The sequence below is a fragment of the Taudactylus pleione genome, unplaced genomic scaffold, assembly GCF_031769625.1.
Source record: "Taudactylus pleione unplaced genomic scaffold, aTauple2 ptg000155l, whole genome shotgun sequence".
NCBI classification, from domain to species: Eukaryota; Metazoa; Chordata; class Amphibia; order Anura; family Myobatrachidae; genus Taudactylus; species Taudactylus pleione.
Window position 1 is genome coordinate 354,709 of NW_028284557.1, and position 24,399 is coordinate 379,107.

Sequence of the window (24,399 nt, forward strand, 5' to 3'; positions counted from 1 at the left end):
TCGCCTAAGCCTCCAAACAGTGAGTGTAGCGGAAGAGCTGACTTCACATAAGCATGGACATAACTGCACATGATATTGTGTTGGTAAAAACATGTAATTTGTATGTAGCATCCTTTTGCGTGTGAAAAGATGACAAGCCTTTTGAAGCTGGACAAGAGAGGTTATAGGAAGGTCTGTCTTCCTGAGGCAACCATAAAGCTGTCTCGCTGTATAGGGCATAAAAAAATGTCTGTAGAAATTATAGGACAGCTGGCCAGACTCTTGATAAAACGGTCATTAAGAGCCCTGTGTTCGGTTTGGGAACAGTGATCAAAAAAATTGCTGTTTACACAGAAAGACACTCTGTCTCAGCAGGTGTGAATTTCTTCATCTAGTCGCTATGCACGTTTATGGCGTCAGCCTGATTCCCAACTTCAAAGAGCTGAATGTATTATTAAAGAACCCCTGCTCATGTGGCCAGGAAACCCTGAGCTTCAGCCAGCTGGACAATCCACTCTGAGCTGAAAAGGGTTAAAATCACCCCAGGGAGGGGGGTGAGGGTGTGCCTGGAAAAGCAGGCATATATATGTGACTCAACCCTGGCCCTTTGCTCATTCTGCATGAGGCTATCGAAGGATACAGATAATCCCTAAATCGTTACTTGGAAGGCCTCATCCCAGAACCATTTAATCTGTGATTTGAGTGGTTTGTTTCTCCAATTTATTTTATTTTCTGGAAATTGTAAGTAACGGTGTGATTCTTTTTAACATTATTATATTCTATTATTAGATTCTATTATTTTATTCTTTGTAACTTTTTGTACATAAGCTTTGAAGATATTCTTGAATAAACATTAATTCTAGTTCCGGATCTGTGTATTTATGACCCACGGCCTCATATGGCTCATGTTACCTATTTTTCTAAGTATTGATAATTGTGTATGCAGGTGAGAGCAGAAGCCTACCTTCTGTTTTAGCTTTACATTTTACTTCTGCTGGTGGCAGTTACCAGGTTTAGTTAACCACACTTGCTGAGGTGACCTGTAAAAGTCATGGGCGGCGATTCCCAGATTGGCGTATCTTGAGGGCCGGCCCGCAGGATTGTGACAGCTAGGACTATCTGAAATCAATGCTGGATAGCTTGATGGCATTGGATGTGGGGAGCCCTTATAAAATGTGTCCACCTCGATGGCCCGCCTACCGAAAGTCCCTTGGGTCATTTTTTTTCCTGTTGCACTGATGTCAAAGTGAAATGTGTTCTCTCCACTAAGGGAGTTCTTTATGTTGTAATTTTAAAGAAGCTGCCCACTTTTAATTATAAAAAGTGACTCACCCGCACAACAAATAGGGACTCGCCGGGAACCTTCCTAGGTTACCCAACGCTTAATGTCGTCTCATGTCTGTGTGCTGGCAGCATAGTTCGGAGCTAGTATTCCCAGCTATAGGTAGGGATTTTTGATGTGTAAAACCCAGATCTCTGTTAGCTGTATGGAAAAGCTTCTACTATTTCTCGAAAATAATGTACCCAACAATATATTTGACAACCATGCAATTAAAAAAAGCTTAATTTTGCATTGTTTATATTTTTTATAGGTACCCGTTGGACTTTCAACAGAGAGGTGAGCAAAGTGTGACTAAGTCCAATTTTATGGTACTAAATTATGTTGCTTTTTTACTCATTATTTTAGGGCCTGATTCAGAGTTGTACGCTATTGCACTGTAGGAGCCACTGGCTTCAGCATGTCCAGAAAATGGGGCCAACATGCCTCTGTTTTCTGGGATGCTGCCTGACGCCACCCCCACTTCTTCCCAAAATGTCTGGGCAATACGAGCTTGCAGAGAGAGATCAGCACATGCGCAGTCTAACATTGCACATATCCTCTAACATTGGAGTTGTACGTAAACCAATGGATTTGCATACAATTCTGATTTAGGCCCTTAGTCTTTATTTGTGTATTGTCTGGGAACTAATTAGATGCTGTGGTGTAGAGGAACCCGTCTTGTGGGTGTACTCAAGTAGCGATCCAGAATCTACTTTTGACATCACCTGATAGTCTGGTCTGTACTGTCTCTTAGATCCCAGAAAAATAGCACACTTGAAGGAATTCAATACTGCTCGAAGGAAGCAATGTGCCTTTCTGGAATGGCACATTGCATCAACCATCATTACAAGTTTTCCTTCACACTCATTGGATGCGTGAGGAAAACTTGCAATGTCGGCAATACTGTAAATGGCCGATATGTGCTTAGTGGAGATTTTCGGTGACACAAAGCTTTTAATTGAATTGCCTCCACTGACACTTAGGGTTAAATTTACTAAGAATCGTGTTTGGTCGAGATTGCAATCTCTGGTGTGTTTTAGGCATTTTTTTCAATTCGCAAATTTACTAAAGACAAACTCAGGTGAGTTTGGGAGAGAGTTCTCTATGTACACTGAAAAACTCGGGCGAGATTGCAAATACGGTTAAATACACCATCGGCCAAACTCGAAAGTACTTTCACTGAAAAGTATACAACTCAGGAAATTAACAAGAATCGTGATTACAATCACGGGTGTAATTGTAGCAAACTCTGTCCTAAATAGAAGTTTTAAATTGACCACCTCCTGAGGTGCGTGTTTTGCTGAGGGAGCTCCGTCGTGCGCATGCGCGAGACGCGACGAGCGAAGGACTTTCCTTCGCTCGTAGTGTCTCATCAAAGGGGGCGTGCTGTCGATGTTGACTGACAGCACGCCCCCTTTGGTGGGCGTGCCGGGGGCGTGCCTGCCAGACGGAGGCGTTCCCAAGGGAACGCCTACCGTCAGAAGCCGGCCCCACTGACATCACTAGTGATCTCAGTGGGAGTGATTTTGGCTCTGATAGAGCCAAAATCACTCCTGGCCTTGCGGTTGAAAAACTCAACCGCAGGCTTCTGCTCGCAGTGGCGATGGTCGCGATGGTCAAGACCATCGCGACCATCATCCTACACGCTCGTATATGCTGTGGGTGGTGACCCACAGCTATACGAGCGTCCAGGAGGACGCTCCATAGTAATGGAGGTGGGCCCTGATTCAGAGCGAACGCTCTGGTCAGAGTGTCCGGCTCTGAATCAGGGCCAGAGTTCCTATCCGCATCAGACCCGGAATTTAGAGAGCACTGACTCGGGATATTCCCGAGTCGGCGCCGCTCACACTGGAGTCGGGTCTGCATAGACCCGGCTTGCCTGGCGTGAAAGTGGACGCTTGGAGATGACGTCATATCGTGACCTGGACTGCGCTGTTCTCACAGCAGGGTTTCACGGGCTACGTCCGTGTTAAACCCTGCTAATTTACCTGGGTTGGATTGCCGGGTCACTCGACCGGCGATCCAACTCTCTGCAATTTCACACCAGGGAGCTGCCTGGGTTAACCCTGCAATAACCTGGGGTTTAGCTCCGGTGTAAAAGGGGTATAAGATATGAGGAAATGTAATAGCCTGCGACTTGCAGATTGATCAGCAATATTGTGGCAAGTCTGACTTATGTTTTAAAGTGGCAATCATTTGAAAGGAAAAACTAGGTTGGTTTTACCTTTTTAAATGATTGCCACTTTAAAACGTTGGGCAGACAAATTTTTGCATGTAATCATTTTTATTCCAGTTTATTAAGTAAAAGGAGGGGGGGACTGGACAGTATATTTTACCTTCCTGTTTTTTATATATATATGTATATATATTTTCATTGCCCTTTAGTGTACATTATGCTTGTGTGGCAGCTACTTTTTAAATACTCTTCACTATCTGCCTGATTTTCAAGTGAACAACCTCAAACGCTGTTTAAAATGTTCCATGATCACATGTGTTAGAACTGCAATTGGTCCATCTGATCTTTTGTTAGTATAAATTAAAATATGTATTAAAACTTTCTCATTTCCATTACCCTCCTTTGGATATATAGCACTTGATTCAGAACTGTCCGTGTGGCTGAACTGCTGGTCCCTTTAGAATTGTGTTATCACATTTTCATACAGGCCTCACGTCTGGTCTCACTAATTGCATTAAAATCTTTGTTTAGGGGCCATTGCCAGATGATTCAAACATCTGGCTTCATTCGACAAAATACAATAGCCAGATGTTTCCAAGCTGCAAACAAAAAGAACAGACGCAAAATAGGTTTAATTAGAGCTTTTTTACTCTACCAGCAATACTCTTTGTTGTATGAAATTAACATATGAAAAATAAAAAAAGCTCTTTTTAAAATGCATAATCCTAGGTAGAAGCATTCCTTCTATGTGCTTTTTATATATAATGGGTAACAACCATCCTCCTGGACTGTACATTATTTTTCAGTGCAGTTTTGTAGTGTTACTGTTTAACTCCTTCACTGTGGAGGACAAGTGGGCTCGACATCCGCATATACTTTAAAACTAAAAATGACAAGTCCCACTCGTCCGCAGCAAAGTGCCCCGGGTTACTTATCTGTTCATCACCGACATTGATCAATGTTGTGGAGTTCCGAGGACTACTTTTGTTTTTTTTAATACTTAAAATATTGCCAGAGATGGGGTGAGGTATTTTAAGTCCTGTTCTCCCCAAACCTGGCACCTAGAAAGATGGGGGCATTCCTTGTTTAAAAGAGGGGAGTCCCCTCTTTAAAACTGTGTGCCCCTGTAGAGATTATTGTCTGTCTGGTTATTGGTTTGATATCCAAGCAAAACTTTCTGCACTACAGAATAATCACGGAGTCAAGGAATGGGGGATGGTCTGCCCCCAACCTGGCATCCATGAAATAAGGGGGAACCCATTTTATAAAAATGATGGGTCCCCTTAGTACTTGTCTAATCACCGTGCATTGTTACACAGTGCTACAAAAAGCATATGTTTTATGTATTTTGGGGGGGTGGGAGGGCACTATGTGCCCTCTCACCCTCATAATGACACAGGTAACTTTGTGGATACTCATATTTGAAAGAGGGGAGCCCGCTATTTCAAGTGTCTAGATGTAGACGCCCGCATTTCCCCGTCGCCGGGAGACCGGCGCCCGGCATCCCGATCGTAGGGATGCCGGGCGCCGCGAGCGGACAGCCGCGGGGGGGGGTTAGGTTTAGGGCTCCCGGGGGGGACTTAGGGTTAGGCACCCCCCCAGGAGGGTTGGGGTCAGGCTAGGGGGAGGGAGGGTTAGGGTTAGGCACCCCCGGGGGGGACTTAGGGTTAGGCACCCCCCCGGGGGACTTAGGTTTAGGCAACGGGGAAGGGGGTGGTTAGGGTTAGGCACTTAGAGGGGGAATTAGGGTTAGGCACTTGGGGGGGAAGTTAGAGTTAGGCACCCCTAAGGAGGGTTAGTGTTAGGGGGGTTAGGTTAGATTAGTAAATACTTACCTATCCACGATCGGGATTTCCAGTGCTGTCGGGCTTCCGCTGCGTCGCACTCTGCTCCTGTCGGGCTGCCGCTGACGGGAATCGGACCGCCGGCCATGCGGCCGGCGTTATTTCATACCAATTCCTTGGCCACTAGTAGGTATTGTTTGGTGATCGCTGCTGATCACCACAAAATAATATAATGCGCTATGGAATTAGGTGGTTTCTGTGTTTGGGTGGGAGGGTACTACTTGCCCTTTCATGTCCATAATTTCGAGTTGACGTTATTAAATAATGAGACTGATGCTACAATTTAGGTTTAAATATGTTAAGTACATTTTAACTCAGTTTCCCATCATCCACACAATGCTTTATTCTTGTTTTCCATTGGTCAAAGCCATGCTGTAGCTGATTATCTGTCAGCTTTCTCAACAGCTATGTCGTTTTCTTCTTTACCTCAGTAACTGATGCAAAACCTTGGGTACAGATTTGACTTTTGGGAAAAGAAAGAAGTCACACAGTGCTAGGTCTGGAGAGTATGGAGGGTGTTTCTCAGACCAAAACTTCTTCACAGATAAAGCTGTGTGGGCTGGTACATTGTTCTGATGGAGGATGAAACCATTTTTCTACATCTGTTGCCTCTTTTTTCTCTGATTCTAATGCTAGAACATTTTTGTAGTAATGTTGATTCACTGTTGCGCCTTCTGTTACCCAGTCTTGCAAAAGAACCCTTGATATCAAAGAAAACAATTAACATTGCTTTGAATTTGGATTTGCTTTGACATGCTTTCTTCATTCTTGGTGGTGATGGTGTGCATGGACTGGTGTTTTGTCTCCTGATCGTACTGGAAAATCCATGTTTCATCACAGGTAATAACGTTATCTAAAAAATGTGAATCCACTTGAATTTGTTCCAAAATGTCTGTATAAATTTATCTTTTGATTTTCTTTCTGCGCACCAGTGAGAAGCCTTGGAGCCATCTTAGTACAAACTTTTGTCATGTTAAGATCTTGATGCAAAACTTACCTAAAAGTTTCTTTGTCGATCTTTACCATTTCTGCTATGATTCAAATGCTCAGTCGACAGTCAATTCGAGCAATTTTCGAAATTTATTCCACTTTTTCATTGGTTTTTGTTGTACAAGACCTTCTGGGACGTTCATCTTCGACATCCTCATGAGTGTCACTAAAACGTTAGTGCCACTTAAACACACGTGCACATGACTTACAATCTGCTCCATAAGCCTCGAATGCTGTGTGACAGCAAACTATCTGTGCGAGGGCAGTGAAACTTAGTTCAAGGTCAGTGTTCCCCCTCTTCCTTTTAACGCAGGTAATGCGGTTTATTTTTTACAACACCTTATACAGCCATGGCCAAAAGTTTTGAGAATGACACAAGTATTGGTTTTCACAAAGTCTGCTGCTTCAGTTTTTATGATGGTAGTTTGCATATACTCCAGAATGCCATAAAGATTGATCAGATGAATTGCAATTAATTGCAAAGTCCCTCTTTGCCATGACAATGAACTTAATCCCAAAAACAACATTTCCACTGCATTTCAGCCCTGCTAAAAAAAGGACCAGCTGACATCATGTCAGTGATTCTCTCGTTAACACAGGTGAGTGTTGACGAGGACAAGGCTGGAGATCACTCCGTCATGCTGTTGCGTTAGAATAACAGACTGGCGGGAATATTTACTAAGGAGAGAGTTTTTAGAAGTGGAGATGTTGCCCATAGCAACCAATCAGATTCTACTTAACATTTAACTAGCACCTTCTAGAAGATAATAGCTAGAATCTGATGGGTTGCTAGGGGCAACATCTCCACTTCTAAAAACTCTCACTTTATTAAATATATTCCTGGAAGCTTTAAAAGGAGGGTGGAGATTGAAATCATTGTTCTTCCTCTGTTAACCATGGTTGCCTGCTTCACAGGCAAGGATATTGCTGCTAGTAATATTGCACCTAAATCAACCATTTATCGGATCATCAAGAACGTCAAGGAGAGAGGTTTAATAGTTGTGAAGAAGGCTTCAGGGCGCCCAAGAACATGCAGCAAGCGCCAGGACCGTCTTCTAAAGTTGATTGAGCTGTGGGAGCGGGGACTATTGGAGGATGGCCTGGTGTCCAGAACGGCAGCAAAGCCACTTATCTTCAGGAAAAACATCAGGGACAGACTGATATTCTGCAAAAGGTACAGGAATTGGACTGCTGAGGACTGGGGTAGAGTAATTTTCTCTGATGATTCCCCTTTTCAGATTGTTCGGGGCTTCTGGAAAAATGCTTGTCCGGAGAAGGAAAGGTGAGCGCTACCATCAGTCCTGTGTCATGCCAACAGTAAAGCATCCTGAGACCATTCATGTGTGGGGTTGCTTCTCAGCCAAGGGAGAGGGCTCACTCACACAGCCGTGAATAAAGACTGGTACCAAAACATCCTCCAAGAGCAACTTCTCCCAACCATCCAAGAACAGTTTGGTGGCGAACAATGCCTTTTCCAGCATGATGGAGCACCTTGCCATAAAGAAAAAGTGATAACTAAGAGGTTCGAGGAACAAAACATCGACATTTTGGGTCCATGGCCAGGAAACTCCCCAGACCTTAATCCCATTGAGAACTTGTGGTCAATCCTCAAGAGACTGGTGGACAAACAAAAACCCACAAATTCTGACAAACTCTAAGCATTGATTAGGCAAGAATGGGCGGCCATCTGTCAGTATGTGGCCCAGAAGTTGATTGACAGTATGCCAGGAATTGCAAAGGTCTTGAAAAAGAAGGGTCAACACTGCAAGTATTGACTCTGCATAAACTTAATGTAATTGTCAATAAAAGGCTTTGACACTTATGAAATGCTTGTAATATTACTTCAGTATACCATAGTAAAATCTGACAAAAAGGTCTAAAAACACTGAAGCAGCAAACTTTATGAAAACCAATTCTTGTTTCATTCGCAAAACCTTTGACCATGGCTGTACACCTGCAAATATGGGGTCACTCACATATGAAAAAAAGAGTCTCCTCTTTCAAACGATGTGCCTCCTTTAGTAGTTATTGTCTAGTGATCACCAGACAATAAATGAAACCGTACACGAAAAAAATACATTTCTTCAGGGTCCATAGAGCTCCACATGGAGACATTGGGGTGTAGGTGGGACCTGGAGGACTGGACACCAACGGCAAAGCTTTTCAATCCCAGGTGTCTGGCAGGAGCTGGATCACCATTATAACAGAGGGCTGCATTAAACAGCGCAAGCTTTTATTTTATGATTTAATTTATTTTCTATTTATACTATAACGGGTGAGCAGCACCAGACTGTCCTCCGGTCGTCAGTGCTGCCGCCCCATTACCCCTCTGCTGCGCCGTGACACCAAGCCTGTGCTAGGTACTCCCGGCAGGGCTCCAAGGGGGACTAGCTAGCAGGCTTCCCAGACTGCAGCCGGGAAATCAGGAGACAGGTAAGGCGGAACCCCGTCCGCGGGGACCCGCATTTTTGCTCAGTCTTACCTCTGGTCTCAGGAGACAGACCGGAGGCGCTGATGTAGACACTGGTGCTCCCCCAACTCCATTAGACCACTGGGGCATATAACGCACTGACATAGGGCATATGTAGAGGCCAGGGGACCCGTTGGTTAACGTCAGCAGGGGGAGAAGGCGCTCGTCCTGCAGCCCCTCCCCAGTCCAGGGTGCCATTCCACTGTGTTCCTGGTGTTCCCTGGGCTGCTGCTCCTTCACCCTCCGCCCCCTTAGACGCACGGCAGCCAGTTTATGCAAGCAAGTTTCTGGGAATGCTGGGTCCAATCTCCCTGTATACCTCTCCCATGGGCTAGGGCATACAGCACTATATCCTACCAGCCACAGTGCCCACTACAGACATGTAATTTTTTTTGCATTTGTATGTGACTTGTGCTAGCGCTAATCTCTACTTTCTGTACTGTCAGCTTATTCTGTACCTTTCTATTTATTCTACTATACCCTAACATACTATGGTATAGCAGGTTCATTGTACCAAACATCTCCTATATAATTGTGAGGGCTATCACATACTATATAGCGAGGTTGCACACTACACTGGGCCATATTATACATACTGCATGGTGTTCACTGCACTGTATCATACTGTGTATTTTATTATTCTTGTGGCTATGTCTGGCAGAGGAAAGAATAACAAGCAGCCTGATGCTGCTGCTCCTACTCTGGTGTCTTGTAAGTCCTGCTCATTCAGGAGGGTCTTTGTACTAATTGTTACACAGCCCCAGACCCCTCAGCCCCGGTGTCTCTTCCTCAGTACCCACCCTGGGCTGCCTTTTCACAGATGCTGGCAAAACTTGTGGACCACATAGCAGTCCCCGTGGTAGCTCCCCCTGTGGGATGGCCACAGCAAGTACTCCCGACAAATCCTTTGCCTCCCCCATGGGTAGACTTACTGTCTACCTCAGTACAGAGTTTGGCTTTGGTTTTTCAGCAAATGCTGCAAAAAGAAAAGCCTTTACATACTAAGTCTACTAAATGTGCTGTGTTATCTTCCCGGTCCACATATATATCTGATCTGATATATCATCTGGGGAGGCAGAAGCCGCAGACCTCTTACTCTGATTCCGTCTCTGGAGAAGAGGAGCCACCCTCTAAACTAAATATACCTGCTCTTGTTAAAACTTTTTTACAAATAGAAGCAGATGAACCCGCTCCTAAGGAAAAACACGCACTTTTTAAAAGACAAAAGGTAGTTTTACCAGTTTCCTCACTCTGACCAGCTATCTGATCACATGAATGGAGCTTGGAATATGCCCGGTAAAAGGTTTCAAATTCCAAAACGATTCAGTTCCTTTTACCCTCTTTTAGCTACTGATTTGTACTTATGAGAAGTTCCCCCAGCAGTGGATTCTCATGTAACACGTCTTGTTAAAAATGCTACCTTACCAATTCATACTGCAACCTCCTTGAAGGAGAGTACAGATAGACGTATAGAAGTGTGTCATAAATCCATCCACTCTCTTACAGGAGTTATTACTCGTCCTGCTAGGGCTACGGCCTAGGTGGCAAAAGCCATTGAGAGTTGGGCAGGGGCCCTAGAAGAGAAATTTCCCCCTGATTCTTCGAAGGAACAGCTGTCCTGCATATCTCACATTAGAGATGCAGCCTCCTATTTAGGTAGTGGCCCGCCGTATTGTTTGGCTACGTTCCTGGAAAGCAGATTCAGACACAACACGGGCTCTGGAGTCTTTGCCTTAGTCTGGAGACAACCTATTTGGTCCAGAATTAGATTAAATTGTGACTACTTTGGCAGCTTCCAAGACGGCGTTCCTGCCGTCTGCATATAATACAAGCCTCGGACCTCATCCTTTCGGTCCTTTCGCCCTCAAGGAAAAGCCAAGGGTCAGTCCTTTCCACGGCAGCAGACATCAGCCAATGCCTCCAAGCCTAGGGCCAAACACACCTGGGCTACTAGACGTCCATCTGCTAAGTCTGAGGACAAGCCTACAGCCTGATGGGGCAGGCCTCTCTCTAGGGGCTACCAGGGTGGGAGACCGAATTCTTCAATTCGCCCAGGTTTGGCATCAAACCACGTCAGATGCCTGGGTAAGGGAAGTGGTCTCCCCTGGATATGCCCTCTCATTTCTGAGGTGACCTCCCCCCAGCAGTTATTTTGCACAAGATCTCCATCGGACCCAACCAAGGCCCTGCTGCTCCAAAAATCCATTCAGTCTTTACTGAATTCAGGAGTAATAATTCAGGTCCCCTCCTCACAACGGGACAAGGGCTATTATTCTACCCTTTTCTTGGTTCTGGAGCCCATTGGGTCTCATCAGCCTATCCTCAACCTCAATTCTCTGAACAAGTTTATCAGGGTAGTTATAGGGTTTAAGCTAATTGCTACACTGCTTGTGACTTCTGTCTCTATGCTTTAAATGTTTATTCAATCAGATGATCCTTTAAAGTAAAAGCGAAGAGATGAAGTATTAGTAATCAAGCATATATTATGTCTGTAGTCACAGTGCTCCTGTGTATATCTCATGCACCTAGTAATCAATGTGTAGTCAATATATAGTCATATATATGTATTAGTGCATGATTAAATAGAAAAAATGAAAAGTAAAAATAGAGCTGAGGTGCATGTATGAGGTCTGTTCAAAGTATATGTCAGAGCCTCTGTTTATAAGCTTAATAATAAGCATGCATCAGTTATTATCCTAGCTATGGAGCCTGGGGATTTTATGGCATCTCTAGACATTCAGGACGCATACCTACATGTACCTATAGCGCCTTCTCATCAACAATATCTCTGGTTTACTACAGCAACATTACCAATTTCAGGCTCTGCCGTTCGGCCTTTAAACAGCCCCCTTGGTCTTTACAAAGATCATGGCAGTTATGGTGGTCTCTCTTCAAGGGTTGGTACATCTGGGAGCCCTTCTGGACTCTCCAGTTCAGATAATCTTCCTAACGGCGGAAAAGATTTCAGCAATACAGCACAGACTACGCAGACTGCTGCACAATCTCAGAGTGTCAATTCAGTCTGCAGTGCAGGCCTTGGGATCAATGGTGTCCATTTTCGACAGAGTTTGCCCAGTTTCACTCCAGACCCCTACAACACCTGATCCTCTCCAGATGGAACGGGCTACCCCATCTGCTCAAATCCCAGACGATGAGCCTCCCCCCAGAGGTTCGCCTGTCCTTATCCTGGTGGCTACAGACTTCCCATTTGATCAAGGGTCGTCCCTTTTGGATCACGGACTGGGCTGTCCTCACCATGGACGCAAGCCTCCGAGGGTGGGGCGTAGTAACTGGCCAGCACTCCTTCCAGGGCCTATGGTCCCCAGTTGACAATCAACATCCTGGAACTTCGAGCCATTTACAGAGCTCTCACTCTGGCTCAGAATATTTTGAAAAACAGGCCAGTACAAGTACAGTCCGACAACGCAACGGCTGTGGCCTATCTCAATCACCAAAGGGGCACTCGAAGTCAGTCAGCAATGACAGAAGTGTCCCGCATTCTCACATGGGCCGAACGCAATCTCCCAGCCCGTTCCCTGTGTTCATTGCTTTTTGGTTTGTTTTCTTCTTGCTGTAATACTATGTGCTATGCTTTTGATGCTTGTAAAGCGACTTTGAGTCCTGCTGGGAAAAAAAACACTATATAAATAACTAGCTGGAGTACCCTGGAGTTTAAGAAAGTTTGTTTACACATCAACCTCCAACAAACCTCTCCTTAGGCAGGCCTCACGAAAAGTGTGACAAACTTCCCCCATCCACAGTCCTAAGGTCTTCGAAGGAAGTAGGACCTGTAACAGTGTAAAGCAAACTTCGGAGATAGAAGCATTCAACATTTTTCGGATGTACATTGTAAACACAGCCAAGAGCTTCTGTTTCTCTGATACCAGAATGACTGTGTACTTCCTGGTAGCTGGCTCGCACTATGAAATGCACAGCAACTACTTCCAGTTCCTTGTGCAGCTGTTTCCGACATTCAGGGTCTCCACGGTGTATAGCGGTGCTTACAGTATCCTCAGTACATGGAATGGCAGTGCTGCGGTGCTGGCAGTGTCCTCGGTGAAGGGTAACGGCGATGTTGGCATTGCGGGGGTGCCAGCGGTGTCCTCAGTGCAGGTTTGCTGACTGTGTTGGCACTGCACGGGTGTTCTCAATTCAGGCTGCTGGCCATGTCGGCAGTGCGGGGGTGCCAGCGGTGTCCTCAGTGCATGTGTGCTGACAGTGTCGGCAGTGCAGGGGTGCTGGTGGTGTCCTCAGTGTGGGAGAGCCGGCAGTGTGGGGGTCGCTAACAGTGTCCTGAGTACGTGGGACAATATTGCAGCGGTGGTGTCGGCAGCGGGGGATGCTGCCAGTGGAGGTGCCGGCGGTGTCAGCAGCAGGGGGTGCCGGCAGTGTCAGGCAGCGAGGGATGGCGGGCGCCATCTTCTTTTGCTTCCTGTGCATAATAAATGGTCTTAACGCTGACTCGCTGAGAGCCGTGACAGACTGCTCTCTCAGCCAATCAGCATTGAGCCCACTCAATACAAAACCTCGTGACCCAACAGCGGCATCGCAAGGTTTTGCCTCGGGAGAGGGATCCGGGGCAGGCAGGGAAATCCGAATTTGGCTCGGAACGCCCCGGATCCCCGAAATTCGGGTGGGTTCGGTTCTGTGAGAACCGGCTCATCCCTAATAGATTCATACAGCATTTAAAAGGTACTGTAATCTCCACGCGAGAGCCATAGTAAATGATGTTCTGAGATTTAGATTATGTGCTACATAATAAAATTCCATAATTCCTTAGTATGTAGCAAAATGCATGTTCTAAAATCAAATTATGAAATGAAACAAAGATAACATTTTAATATTTTTATTATTGACCTTGCAGATGGCCCAAGAAGAATGGTGTCCAAATCTGCATCTAACAATAAACCAAACAGGACAATGCTTTTATTCTTCTTTGGTGTTTTAGGTGTAGAACCATGGGAGATCTTGGCTTGTAAACTGTGGGCTAAATCCTTTTCTAATTACGGACGTGACCTGTAGAGGGCGAATGCTATGCAAAAATTGTGTTTTTTAATTAAAAATTAACAGTAATTTCAATTTACATTTTTTTTAGTTGCCTCCCCCTTGTTTTAACACGCTCGTATGTAAAATTTCACAATCTTGGCTTGTAAACTGTGGATTTGTATAGAAACACAGACAGAAGGACAAATTTTCACTTTTATATAGTAGATATTATTATTATTATTATTATTATTATTATTATTATTCCTATTTTGGAAAGGTGAATTTTTGGCAAAACAAAACCACAAACTCTTTCTTTGTGGTGCTTTATAATGCAGCCCATCCACTACTAGATGCGGGGACGACGGCACGGTTAGGACATAATCGTGCCGTCGTCTCCCTAGGGGTGAAGTGCATACACTGAACGTTCAGACGTTCAGTGTATGCAGATCAATCATCCCCGAACATGGCAACCTAACGGCGGTCGTCGGGTTGACAGTCATGTTTGGGCGATGATGGATGTTAAAAACGACCAGCGGGAACGCGCATCGCTGGTCGTTTTTAACATTTTACTGCCCGATTTGCGGACGATTTGCAAGCGATTGAACGATAACGACGTCGTTATCGTGAAATCGCCTAGTGGATATGCAGCTTTAGACTGAAAAAAATCTTGTCTTTTGTTTCCCTCTTGGAAATTTCAATAAACTATTTTTTGTTATAAATTTTTTTGACTGGTTAGAATGAGTAAAAAGACTAATGGTATAATTTGTGTGGATACTGCATAAAAAAATCGTCGATATTGATGTTGGAATGTGACAAGCGCAGAAAGTGGCCACGGCACAAGACTGAGAAGGGATTAATAATATACAAAATAATTTGGTAGTGTTAAAACCTCCTTATTTCAAGTTCTGTGCAGAAAAAAAAGTATATATTTATAGATTAGCTCATTTATTCTAAAGCCGCGTATCCACTGGATGATTGGGCGATCTGAACGATATCGTTTATCGACCGCAATATCTCAGTGGATATGCCGTCAACGACGAGCGATGCGAGTTCCTGCTGGCCGCTGATGACATTTTTCAACGCCCGTGCTTGCAGGGCAACTTGACGATATCGTCAGGTACTGCAAGTACGGGGATGAGGTAGGGTGACGTTACTGAACGATATCGTGAATGATATCGCTCAGTGTGGGTGCTCAATGTCGTTAACGACATTGAGCACATCACTGCTGGGGAAACACTAGACGATATCGCTCATGTAGCATATCTTCTAGTGGATACGCGGCTTTAGCCTATGACCATTTTCTTTTTCTATTTCAAATTATCGTTTTAAGTCATAGTGAAATATTTTTTAACTTATACATTTATTTTTTTGTTTTAATTGTTTCCATAACATTCAAGTGTCTGTGATGTGGTACAGACAACCGAGTACTATTGTATATGTTTTAGTGGGCAGACATTAGAGATTGTGTTCTGTTGCATGTGGCTCGATTCAATTGAACGCAAATTAAATAGCGCCGGGAAGCAGCTCCCGCAGCTATTCAATTCCGCGCTGTTAGGTCGGAAAATGCTCGTTCTCGTGCCTTGAACATGGGGTTTAGTCGCGAGAACAGGCATTCTCCACTGATCGGTCGATGCTGTTTCCGCGGCGCTAAGGACAGAAAACAGCATCGCGCCTGTACTTTTGTCATTCCTTCCCGACGCTATTTCATTCGCATTCAATTTAATCGAGCCCATGAAATATGTTTACTGCTCAACAACTAAAATAGTAATGTGTGGTGGGACATGGGTGTTTGTTTGGATTTCTGGTACTGTTATTCTGTTTAAGGATAGTGGTTGTATGTCATTTTGATAGCAAATGTCACTGAAAAGGACAAAATTACTGACTTTGTATAAGATCAATATAGGAAATTTTCTACTGTTCCCACTAGGCTGCAGTAGCGGGGTGCTGTGTCCTGCCCGATTTGAAAGTGCTAAAATGCGCCATGCCCTTGTGGCGGCGCTCCTCTGAAACATACGTCCCCAACCGCGGGCCACAGTGTCCCATTGTGAAAGTTTCGGTGACGCAATCACCAGCGAGTGAATGTATTCACACTGCGGTAAGAACTTGCGGGCAGCCAAGCATCTCCGTGAGTGCCTGGCACGCCCACTACAGTGATGTAAAGGGGGCGCAGCTCAGGGCCATGCCCCCTTTTCTGAGTGAGCACGCCCCTTTTTCTGGAGAGAGTGCCCTTTTGGGGGGTGCTAAAGTGCCCTTTTCTGACAGGCGTCCTGGCCACTGTCTGCCCTGGAGTGAACACTATTTATATATTATTATTATTATTATTATTATTATGGGTTTTTTTTTATATAGTGCTTGCGTATTGTACGGTGAGAAAATATTTGGTGATTCACATCAGTTCCAGTTGAGTTTACAATCTTACCACATGGACACAGATACACTGGTGCGTACATACGGTACGATAAAAATGCACAATATGAACGATATCGACCATATCGTTATCGTTCTTTCTTTGGTGCCCAACGACCAGTGATGCACGGGCACGTATGGCTGATAAAGATATCGACCATCATATGTGCATAGAGGCCAACCTGGTTGATATCGACCAGGTTACATAAGGACCCTCGATCATTGATCGCGGGTTGCTGGCCGTCGTTGGTGCTGTGCTGGATGAACGATAACTATCATCCAGCACATCGGGAAAATGCAGGACGATCAGTCAGCGATATCGTTATCGCTGACTGATCGCACCATTACTAGGATTAATTTTGTCAGAAGACAATTTTTCTCAGAAGGCAATTAGCTTTGGGTTGTGGATATACAGTCAGGTCCATAAATATTGGGACATTGACATGATTTTCATATTTTGGCCTCTATTCACCACCACAATGGCTTTGAAATGAAACAAACAAGATGTGCTTTAACTGCAGACTTTCAGATTTAATTTGAGGGTAATTACATCCAAATCAGGTGAACGGTGTAGGAATTACAACGGTTTCTATTTGTGCCTCCCACTTTTTAAGGGGCCAAAAGTAATGGGACAAACTAAACAATCCTAAATTTAACTTTCACTTTTTAATACTTTGTTGCAAATCCTTTGCAGGCAATTACAGCCTGAAGTCTGGAACGCTGAGTTTCATCCCTGGTGATGCTCTGCCAGGCCTCTACTGCAAATGTCTTCAGTTCCTGCTTGTTCTTGGGGCATTTTCCCTTCAGTTTTGTCTTCATCAAGTGAACTGCATGCTCAATCGGATTCAGGTCAGGAGATTGACTTAGCCATTGCATAACATTCCACTTTTTAGCCTTAAAAAAACTCTTTGGCTGCTTTTACAGTATGCTTCGGGTCATTGTCCATCTGCACTGTGAAGCGCTGTCCAATGAGTTCTGAAGCATTTGACTGAATATGAGCATATAATATTGCCCGAAACACTTCAGAATTCATTCTGCTGCTTTTGTCAGCAGTCACATCATCAATAAATACAAGGGAACCAGTTCCATTGGCAGCCATACATGCCCACGCCATGACACTACCACCACCATGCTTCACTGATGAGGTGGTATGTTTTGGATCATGAGCAGTTCTTTTCCTTCTCTTCTCTTCCCATCACTCTGGTACAAGTTGATCTTTGTCTTATCTGTAAATAGGATGTTGTTGCAGAACTGTAATGGCTTTTTTAGATGTTTGGCAAACTCTAATCTGGTCTTCCTGTTTTTGTGGCTTACCAATGGTTTGCATCTTGTGGTGAACCCTCTATATTCACTCTTGTGAAGTCTTCTCTTGATTGTTGACTTTGACACATATACATCTACCTCCTGGAGAGTGTTCTTGATTTGGCCAACTGTTGTGAAGGGGTTTTTCTTCACCAGGGAAATAATTATTTTGTCATCCACCAAAGTTGTTTTCCGTGGTCTTCTGGGTCTTTTGGTGTTGCTGAGCTCTCCGGTGCGTTCTTTCTTTTTAAGAATGTTCCAAACAGTTGATTTGGCCACACCTAATGTTTTTGCAATCTCTCTGATGGGTTTAATTTCATTTTTCAGCCTAATGACGGCTTGCTTCACTGATAGTGACAGCTCTTTGGATCTCATATTGAGAGTTGACAGCAACTGATTCCAAATGCAAATGTCACACCTAGAATCAACTCCAGACCTTTTACCTGCTTAATTGATAATGAAATAACGTGGGAATAGCCCACACCTGTCCATAAAATAGCTTTTGAGTTGATAGTCCCATTACTTTTGGCCCCTTAAAAAGTGGGAGGCACATATTGAAACTGTTGTAATTCCTACACCGTTCACCCGATTTGGATGTAATTACCCTCAAATTAAATCTGAAAGTCTGCAGTTAAAGCACATCTTGTTTTTCATTTCAAAACCATTGTGGTGAATAGAGGCCAAAATCTGAAAATTCTGTCAATGTCCCAATATATATGGACCTGACTGTATCCCATCCCTATACTATAATACTTTGTACAGTAGGTGTGTTTTAAAGAGTCGAACATCATACATATGTATTATGCAGGCACATTTTTTGTTTTCCATTTACTTTTTATAAATATCTGTTCTATTTTTATCATTGTAGTTATTTGAAAGTTCTGGTATTCAGCACCCACTTCATTAAAGCAACCTTGTTACAGCTGCATACTTTTTCTTTTCTATATCTGCAGTGACAAGGGCCATGCAGCCTTCATAGTTTACATTTATCATCAGTGTGTTAGATCCTTGTGATTTTTAAGAGCAGTATGGCAATATGATCATCTGTCCCAGAGGTATTCACTTCCTGCTGCATACTTCTGTTGGATTTTGCATTTGATTTATGAGGGGATTACTAGGAGTCTGAAACTTCTAGCTGAAGGGTAGTGTGGAGGTAAGAGAATATCGCACTACCTTACTTTACTTCAAGAATGCTGCTTACAATAACATACTTGCCTTGTGTAGTTATGACAAGTACAAGTAGCAAATCGTTAAAGTAGCAAACACTATATTGTGTGGTGACAAAGAGATTGCTTTTGAAGTAGATAGGGAGTGTTTTATGAATTAATGGAGTGCAAAGTGATTTTGCTAACTATTATTTACAGACTGCTTTTGCCTTCTTGCCAGCAGTTGAAGAGTACTAAGAGTTGTAATGACAATGTAACCAGGTTGAAATTTATGATGTGTTAAAATGTAAACACACTGCAGAAATTCAATAGTAGTTCGAAGCTGTTCACTTTGTGTCTCGCCTCTCCTGGAATCCTGCTAATTCTGTCAAAACTCCACGTTTGCAGGGGAGTGAGAGAGCGCCTTCCAGTGTCAGGAGAGCAGGGATTTACTCACCACCTCTAATGTTGCTGTAAAGCCAAGTATTCAAACCTTAATTTGCTCTTCAGACCTGTGTACAGCCTTCTGAAACATTATAAAAGATCACAAAATGTTTCACATCTTTGTACGATTTTGCGGGTCCTTTCTATTACAGAGCCTCATTTTTGACATGGTAAAGCTAAATATTAATGTTAGCATGCCTTATTTACTACATGGTTTTCTTAACCTTGTGTGTTTTATTTCTCTTAATTAAGGCTTAGTTCACATTGTATATAAATGGTTAGTTTCCTTGACTAAGTATAATGTGAACACGGAATGCACTAGGTTTTTCTAGATAAGATACAATTACATTTTGGCAATGTTTCTCCGACTTGTTGATAAATGCAATGCAAACATTTCTGGCCTTTGTTCAACAGTAATCTTGCCATGAAGGTATTGTGCCATTGGAGACACTGGATGATAACTGCATTTATCTACTAGGGAAGAAATGTCAGCACCCACTCATTTAATAAATTCAGATGTGTATGCAGATTGTTTCTAGCAACTTATGAAACCAGGGGATGATTGCACAATACAAGAAAAATGTATTCAACCAGGGTTGGTTGGTTTAAACCAAATGGTTTATTTTATATTTTTTTAAAAACCCCTTTTTTGTCTTAAATTATGCTGTGACTACAAGCATGGCACCGTGACTCCTTTAAAAAAAAAAAAAGCATATTATAAGGCGAGCTCAGGAGGACAGAAACCCCCCAATGGAGTAGAAGGGTATTATTCCACATTATTGTTGCTTGTGGTCATCTTTTGAGTGAGCTGAACCAATACAGTAAATTCACTCTCAACAGAGAAATAGGGAGAGTGGGAGGATGAACCAGATCAGAGAGGTAATAAATCTGCCTAGTATCAGCTAAGACTCCACAGACTCCTCCCTTAACGATCCTATATAACAGGAAAGAAACACAACTAACATTCTCTGTCTTAAAGGGTAAACCACTCCAAAACATTAAAGAGGCAATACACAGATAAACACCTGATTATTGAATCTCTTTAATTTTTATTTCAAGTCAATACATTCAGTCCTTCCGAGATGAGTGGAAGGAAGAAAGACTTAAGGTGCATATCCACTACACGAGAGTGGAACGACTGTACGATTACAACATTGTAATCGTGCATTCGTTCATCATCCTGTGCAGTGGATATGTGCCTACACTGAACGTTCTGTCGTGCAGTGTAGGCACCCTCCCTCATCCCCGAACATGCACAAACTGTCGATATTGACAGGTTGGCCTGCATGTTCAGATGATGACGAATGGCGACAACAACCAGCGGGAGCGCGCATCGCTAGTCGTTGCCGGCATTTTACTGCCTGATTAATGAACGATTAATGAGCGATTGAATGATTATGATGTCGTAATCGTTCAATCGCTCATTTTTCTCGTCTAGTGGATAAGTAGTGGATTAAGATGGCCAAGTAGTGGATTAAGCTGGCCATATGTATTTCCTCCAACCATCCCACTTGTCTGCCCAAGTAATGGTGCATACACATGGTCAGATCAGACAACGATAAAGATATCGTCTGATCGTCCTGCATGTGCTGGATGATCGTTATCGAGCATCCAGCACAGCACCAGCCCTCAAACGACTAAACGACCTGTCGATATTGACCAGGTTGGACTGCATGCACGGGTGATGGTCGTTATTGACCATCCGTGCCGGCGCATCGTCCGTTGTTTGGGAGTTGGAAGGGGCTAAAAAATGGACGTTATAAACGATCGAACGATAAACGATATCGTTATTGTTTATATCGTCCTGCCAAATCTGACCGCGTGTATACACCATTAAAAAGTTCTCCACACATCTAACCAGCTTTTTCATCAGACCAGTCAACTTCTCTCCAACTTGTGATGTCACAAAAGTAGGCGGACAGTGTCTACCTACTTCTACATGTTTTAAATAAAGGCCCCATTTAACAAAGGATCTCATTACCAGCAGCATATTTTGTTCAGTATTGCAGTGTTACTAACAAATATGCCACTGGTATTTAACATTACTTACCTCTCCGGTGATGTCCAGTGAGGTTCCCCTACTCTGCAGCATTCTCCGCTTTTGCTGCTGGCAGCCTATCGCTTCCAGCGAGGGGCTGCTGTGTCATGCTCGTGCGCATTTTCACTTGGAAGGCCACCGCAATGCCTGGAAGGCTTCACTAAAGCTGGAAAGGCTGCTGCTAGGTCCCCATTGCTGGCAATGGGGACTGTATTGCTCTTGCCATCTATAGATGGTGAAAGCGATAGTGACAAACAGCGGTAAACTTAGTTTACAACTGAAAGGAGGACATAGCTTATGTCTAGTTTTTGAATGGATCCCTAAATATTTGTTAAAAATTTTAATATCAGTATGTGAGGTTATTTAGGCAGCGCAATGTGGGCGAGTTGATACCCCTAGCACAGCGCTCAGAAGTGCCTCAGATTGCATAAGGTTGTGCGGGCAAATAGATGAGCTGCAGTATAATATCGTTCAGCAGCCGGTCCCGCAGGCAGGCGTTGTCCCAGTCCATCTCCTGTGGATGCTGAACGCAGGCTGATGTGAGGGGGCAGAGGGAGAGAGCAAGGCTTCCCAGACACCTGGCTACTACTCCCAAGAGCCGAGGTGCGGCCCCGGAGAGTAGTGGGGAAGGCGAGTAAGTCCTGATAGGACAGTGAAGAGGGAGGTGTCACCACTGAGATTGCAGGAGAGCACACCACAGATGTTCATCTGCTGTCCGTACCGTGAGGTGCAGCTTGTACTGGGGGGGGATAACATAGGCTGTCACTCTGATTTGAAGGCAGAAAGACCCAGCAGGGCTGCAGCATGGTCAGTCTGACACTACATGTTTCATGGTTAGGGTGCACACTTATGTAGGAGGAATACAGGGAACATCAAGCAGGGCAGTGTTGTCAGGATTTCACAGATGCAGCATAGGGGGGCTGTCCTCATTTTGATTTGAAAACTGACATCGCCAGGCGGGTGCAATGGGCTATTTATTATTTATTTATTACCAGTTATTTATATAGTGCAAACATACTCTGCAGTGCTTTTACAGAGAATATTTGGCCATTCACATCAGTCCCTGCCCCACTGGAGTTACCATCTATATTCCCTACCACATGATCACACGCATACACACTAGGCTTAATTTTTGTTGGGAGCCAATTAAGCTTCCAGTATATTTTTGGAGTGTGGGAGGAAACCGGAGAACCTGGAGGAAACCCACACAAGCACAGGGAGAAACCCGCACAAGCACAGGAAGAACAAACTTCACACAGCCTCAATGCTGTGAGGCAGTAATGCTAACCATTTCACCGTTTGTGCTGCCATGCACACATGACTCAGGAACTAGACTTTTGGGAGCAAGGTGCCCTTGTTCTGTAAGTGGCTGATGATCTGCTGTTCTACCTGTGCTACCCTAGCTGTATTGGGTTCCGTCCAAATCGGGTAAGTAGAGAATTTGGGCAGGAGGCAGGTAACTGTGGGTGTGATCGGGGTGGGCTCACTGCCAGGCGCTGCAGGATGGGGCCAAGTGTAGAGAGACAGATGACATGCAGCAGCACTCTCTTGCTCTGCTACCACCACTGTCAGTGATCCTGGAGTGTCAGGGGCAGCCTGGCAGTGATGGACTGTCATATCATGCCCCTGGTCCTCCTCCCGCTGTACTGCCATGGATCCCGGAGTGTCAGAGGCAGCCTGGCAGTGATGGACTGCCGCTGCCTGCCCCTGATCCGCTGCAGCTGTCAGGGATCCTGGAGTGATGGGCAGCCAGGCAATGATAGATTGCCGAAGCCTGCCCCTGTAATGGAGGTGAGTATGGTGAGTAAACTAGGCTGACACTGCCGGCCAATGTCAGCCTACTTTTCTTTCAGTTTGGGGGAAAGTTTCCAACTTTCCCCCTACACTTAAATGAATAGTTGGGAAAAAAAATCAAAAATGTTTGATTTTCCCAACTACTTGGAACAACCGTTTTTTGTCGTTTTTCAGCGTAGATTTATCTTTTGCTCCCACACACTAGGTGATTATCATTCCAACCAGCCAACTAGTCCATGTAATGAACAGCGAATTCTGTTTGTGTGCTCTTGCCATTTGAATTTAAAGGGGGAAATTCAATTGTTAAAAGTTGAGTGTTAATTAGTGAGTACTCTACGGAGCAATTCAATTGTTGCACCGTTCGAGGACAAATGCACACATTTTTGCTCTCGGACTACTGATGTGGCAAGCAGAAATGTGTGAAAAGTCTGTGGTTTTGGTGCCTAAATGGTGGGAAAGTTGTAATTTGAGAGGAGGAGAGAGATTGATATCTAAGGCTGGGTACACATGTAAAGATTTTCTGTCCAACCATCCAACTAGTTGATTGGTTGGAATGAAAATCTGTATGGGAGTAACTGATGATCAGCAATTTTCTCCCAAATGCCAGAAAACATATGAAAATGGACGTTCAGACAAGTTTGTTACATGTTTGAAATAAACAATTTGTTCAAACAACGGTTTTTGTCCATTTTCCGGCGTTTGGGAGCAAATTGCTGATTGTCATTTGCTTTCATACCTTACCATATTTTCATTCCAACCAATCAACTAGTTGGATGGTTGGACAGAAAATCTTTGTGTGTACCCAGCCTTACACTTTAATTTGCCCGGTGTTGACTTTGAAAATTGGAAACTTCGACAGACAGTTATATTTCTCCTTCAAGGCTAAGAAGGGACATAATGGGGTTTCTCATGGTTAAAAGGACATCTTCCACTTTTAAGTGATTTTAAATGCTAGCAATCCAACCTCTCCCAGAAATATTTGGATTACACTGAATTTTAGTGGCTCTATCGTTAACGTGAATATAAGAATGGAGAGATGGCATCCCTGTCGAGTCCCATTGGTTATGCTAAAAGGTGTTGTAGTAAAATCATTAGCACTATTGAAGCCGAAGTGGGATAAAGCTTTGTGCATAAAGGGCCAGAAACTCAATTAAATGCCTTCTCGGCATCCAAAGCCATCACCAGGGTGGGGAGCGCTTAGAATTGGCTATATGAAGCAAATCAATTGTTCTACAGATGTTGTACAGGGCCTGACGCTTGGAAATGAAACCCACCTGAATAGGGTGGACCAGGGAGGTGATGACATTAGTAAGCCTGTTCTGTGTTAAGTAGAGAGATTGGATGATAGCTGCTGCATGTAGTCTTCTCTCGGTCTGGCTTTGGAATAACCACGATCTCCGCCCCAGTGGTGGAAATGTGAAATCTAGATCCTCTCAGATTTGTGTTGTACAGGTTAGTCAAGGTAGGAATAAGATGCTTTTGAAGTTTCTTATAATATATTTCC

At 44.0% G+C, this 24,399-nt stretch overlaps 1 protein-coding gene across 1 annotated transcript in view; it reads left to right on the forward strand.

Moving 5' to 3' along the window:
• SKAP1 (src kinase associated phosphoprotein 1) overlaps positions 1 to 24,399 on the forward strand; it is a 591,854-nt gene that overhangs the window by 18,538 nt on the left and 548,917 nt on the right. Inside the window, exon 3 of the mRNA XM_088474694.1 lies at positions 1,572 to 1,597. Within this exon, the coding sequence (XP_088330820.1) occupies positions 1,572 to 1,597 (26 nt within the window). The remainder of the gene's footprint in view (positions 1 to 1,571; positions 1,598 to 24,399) is intronic.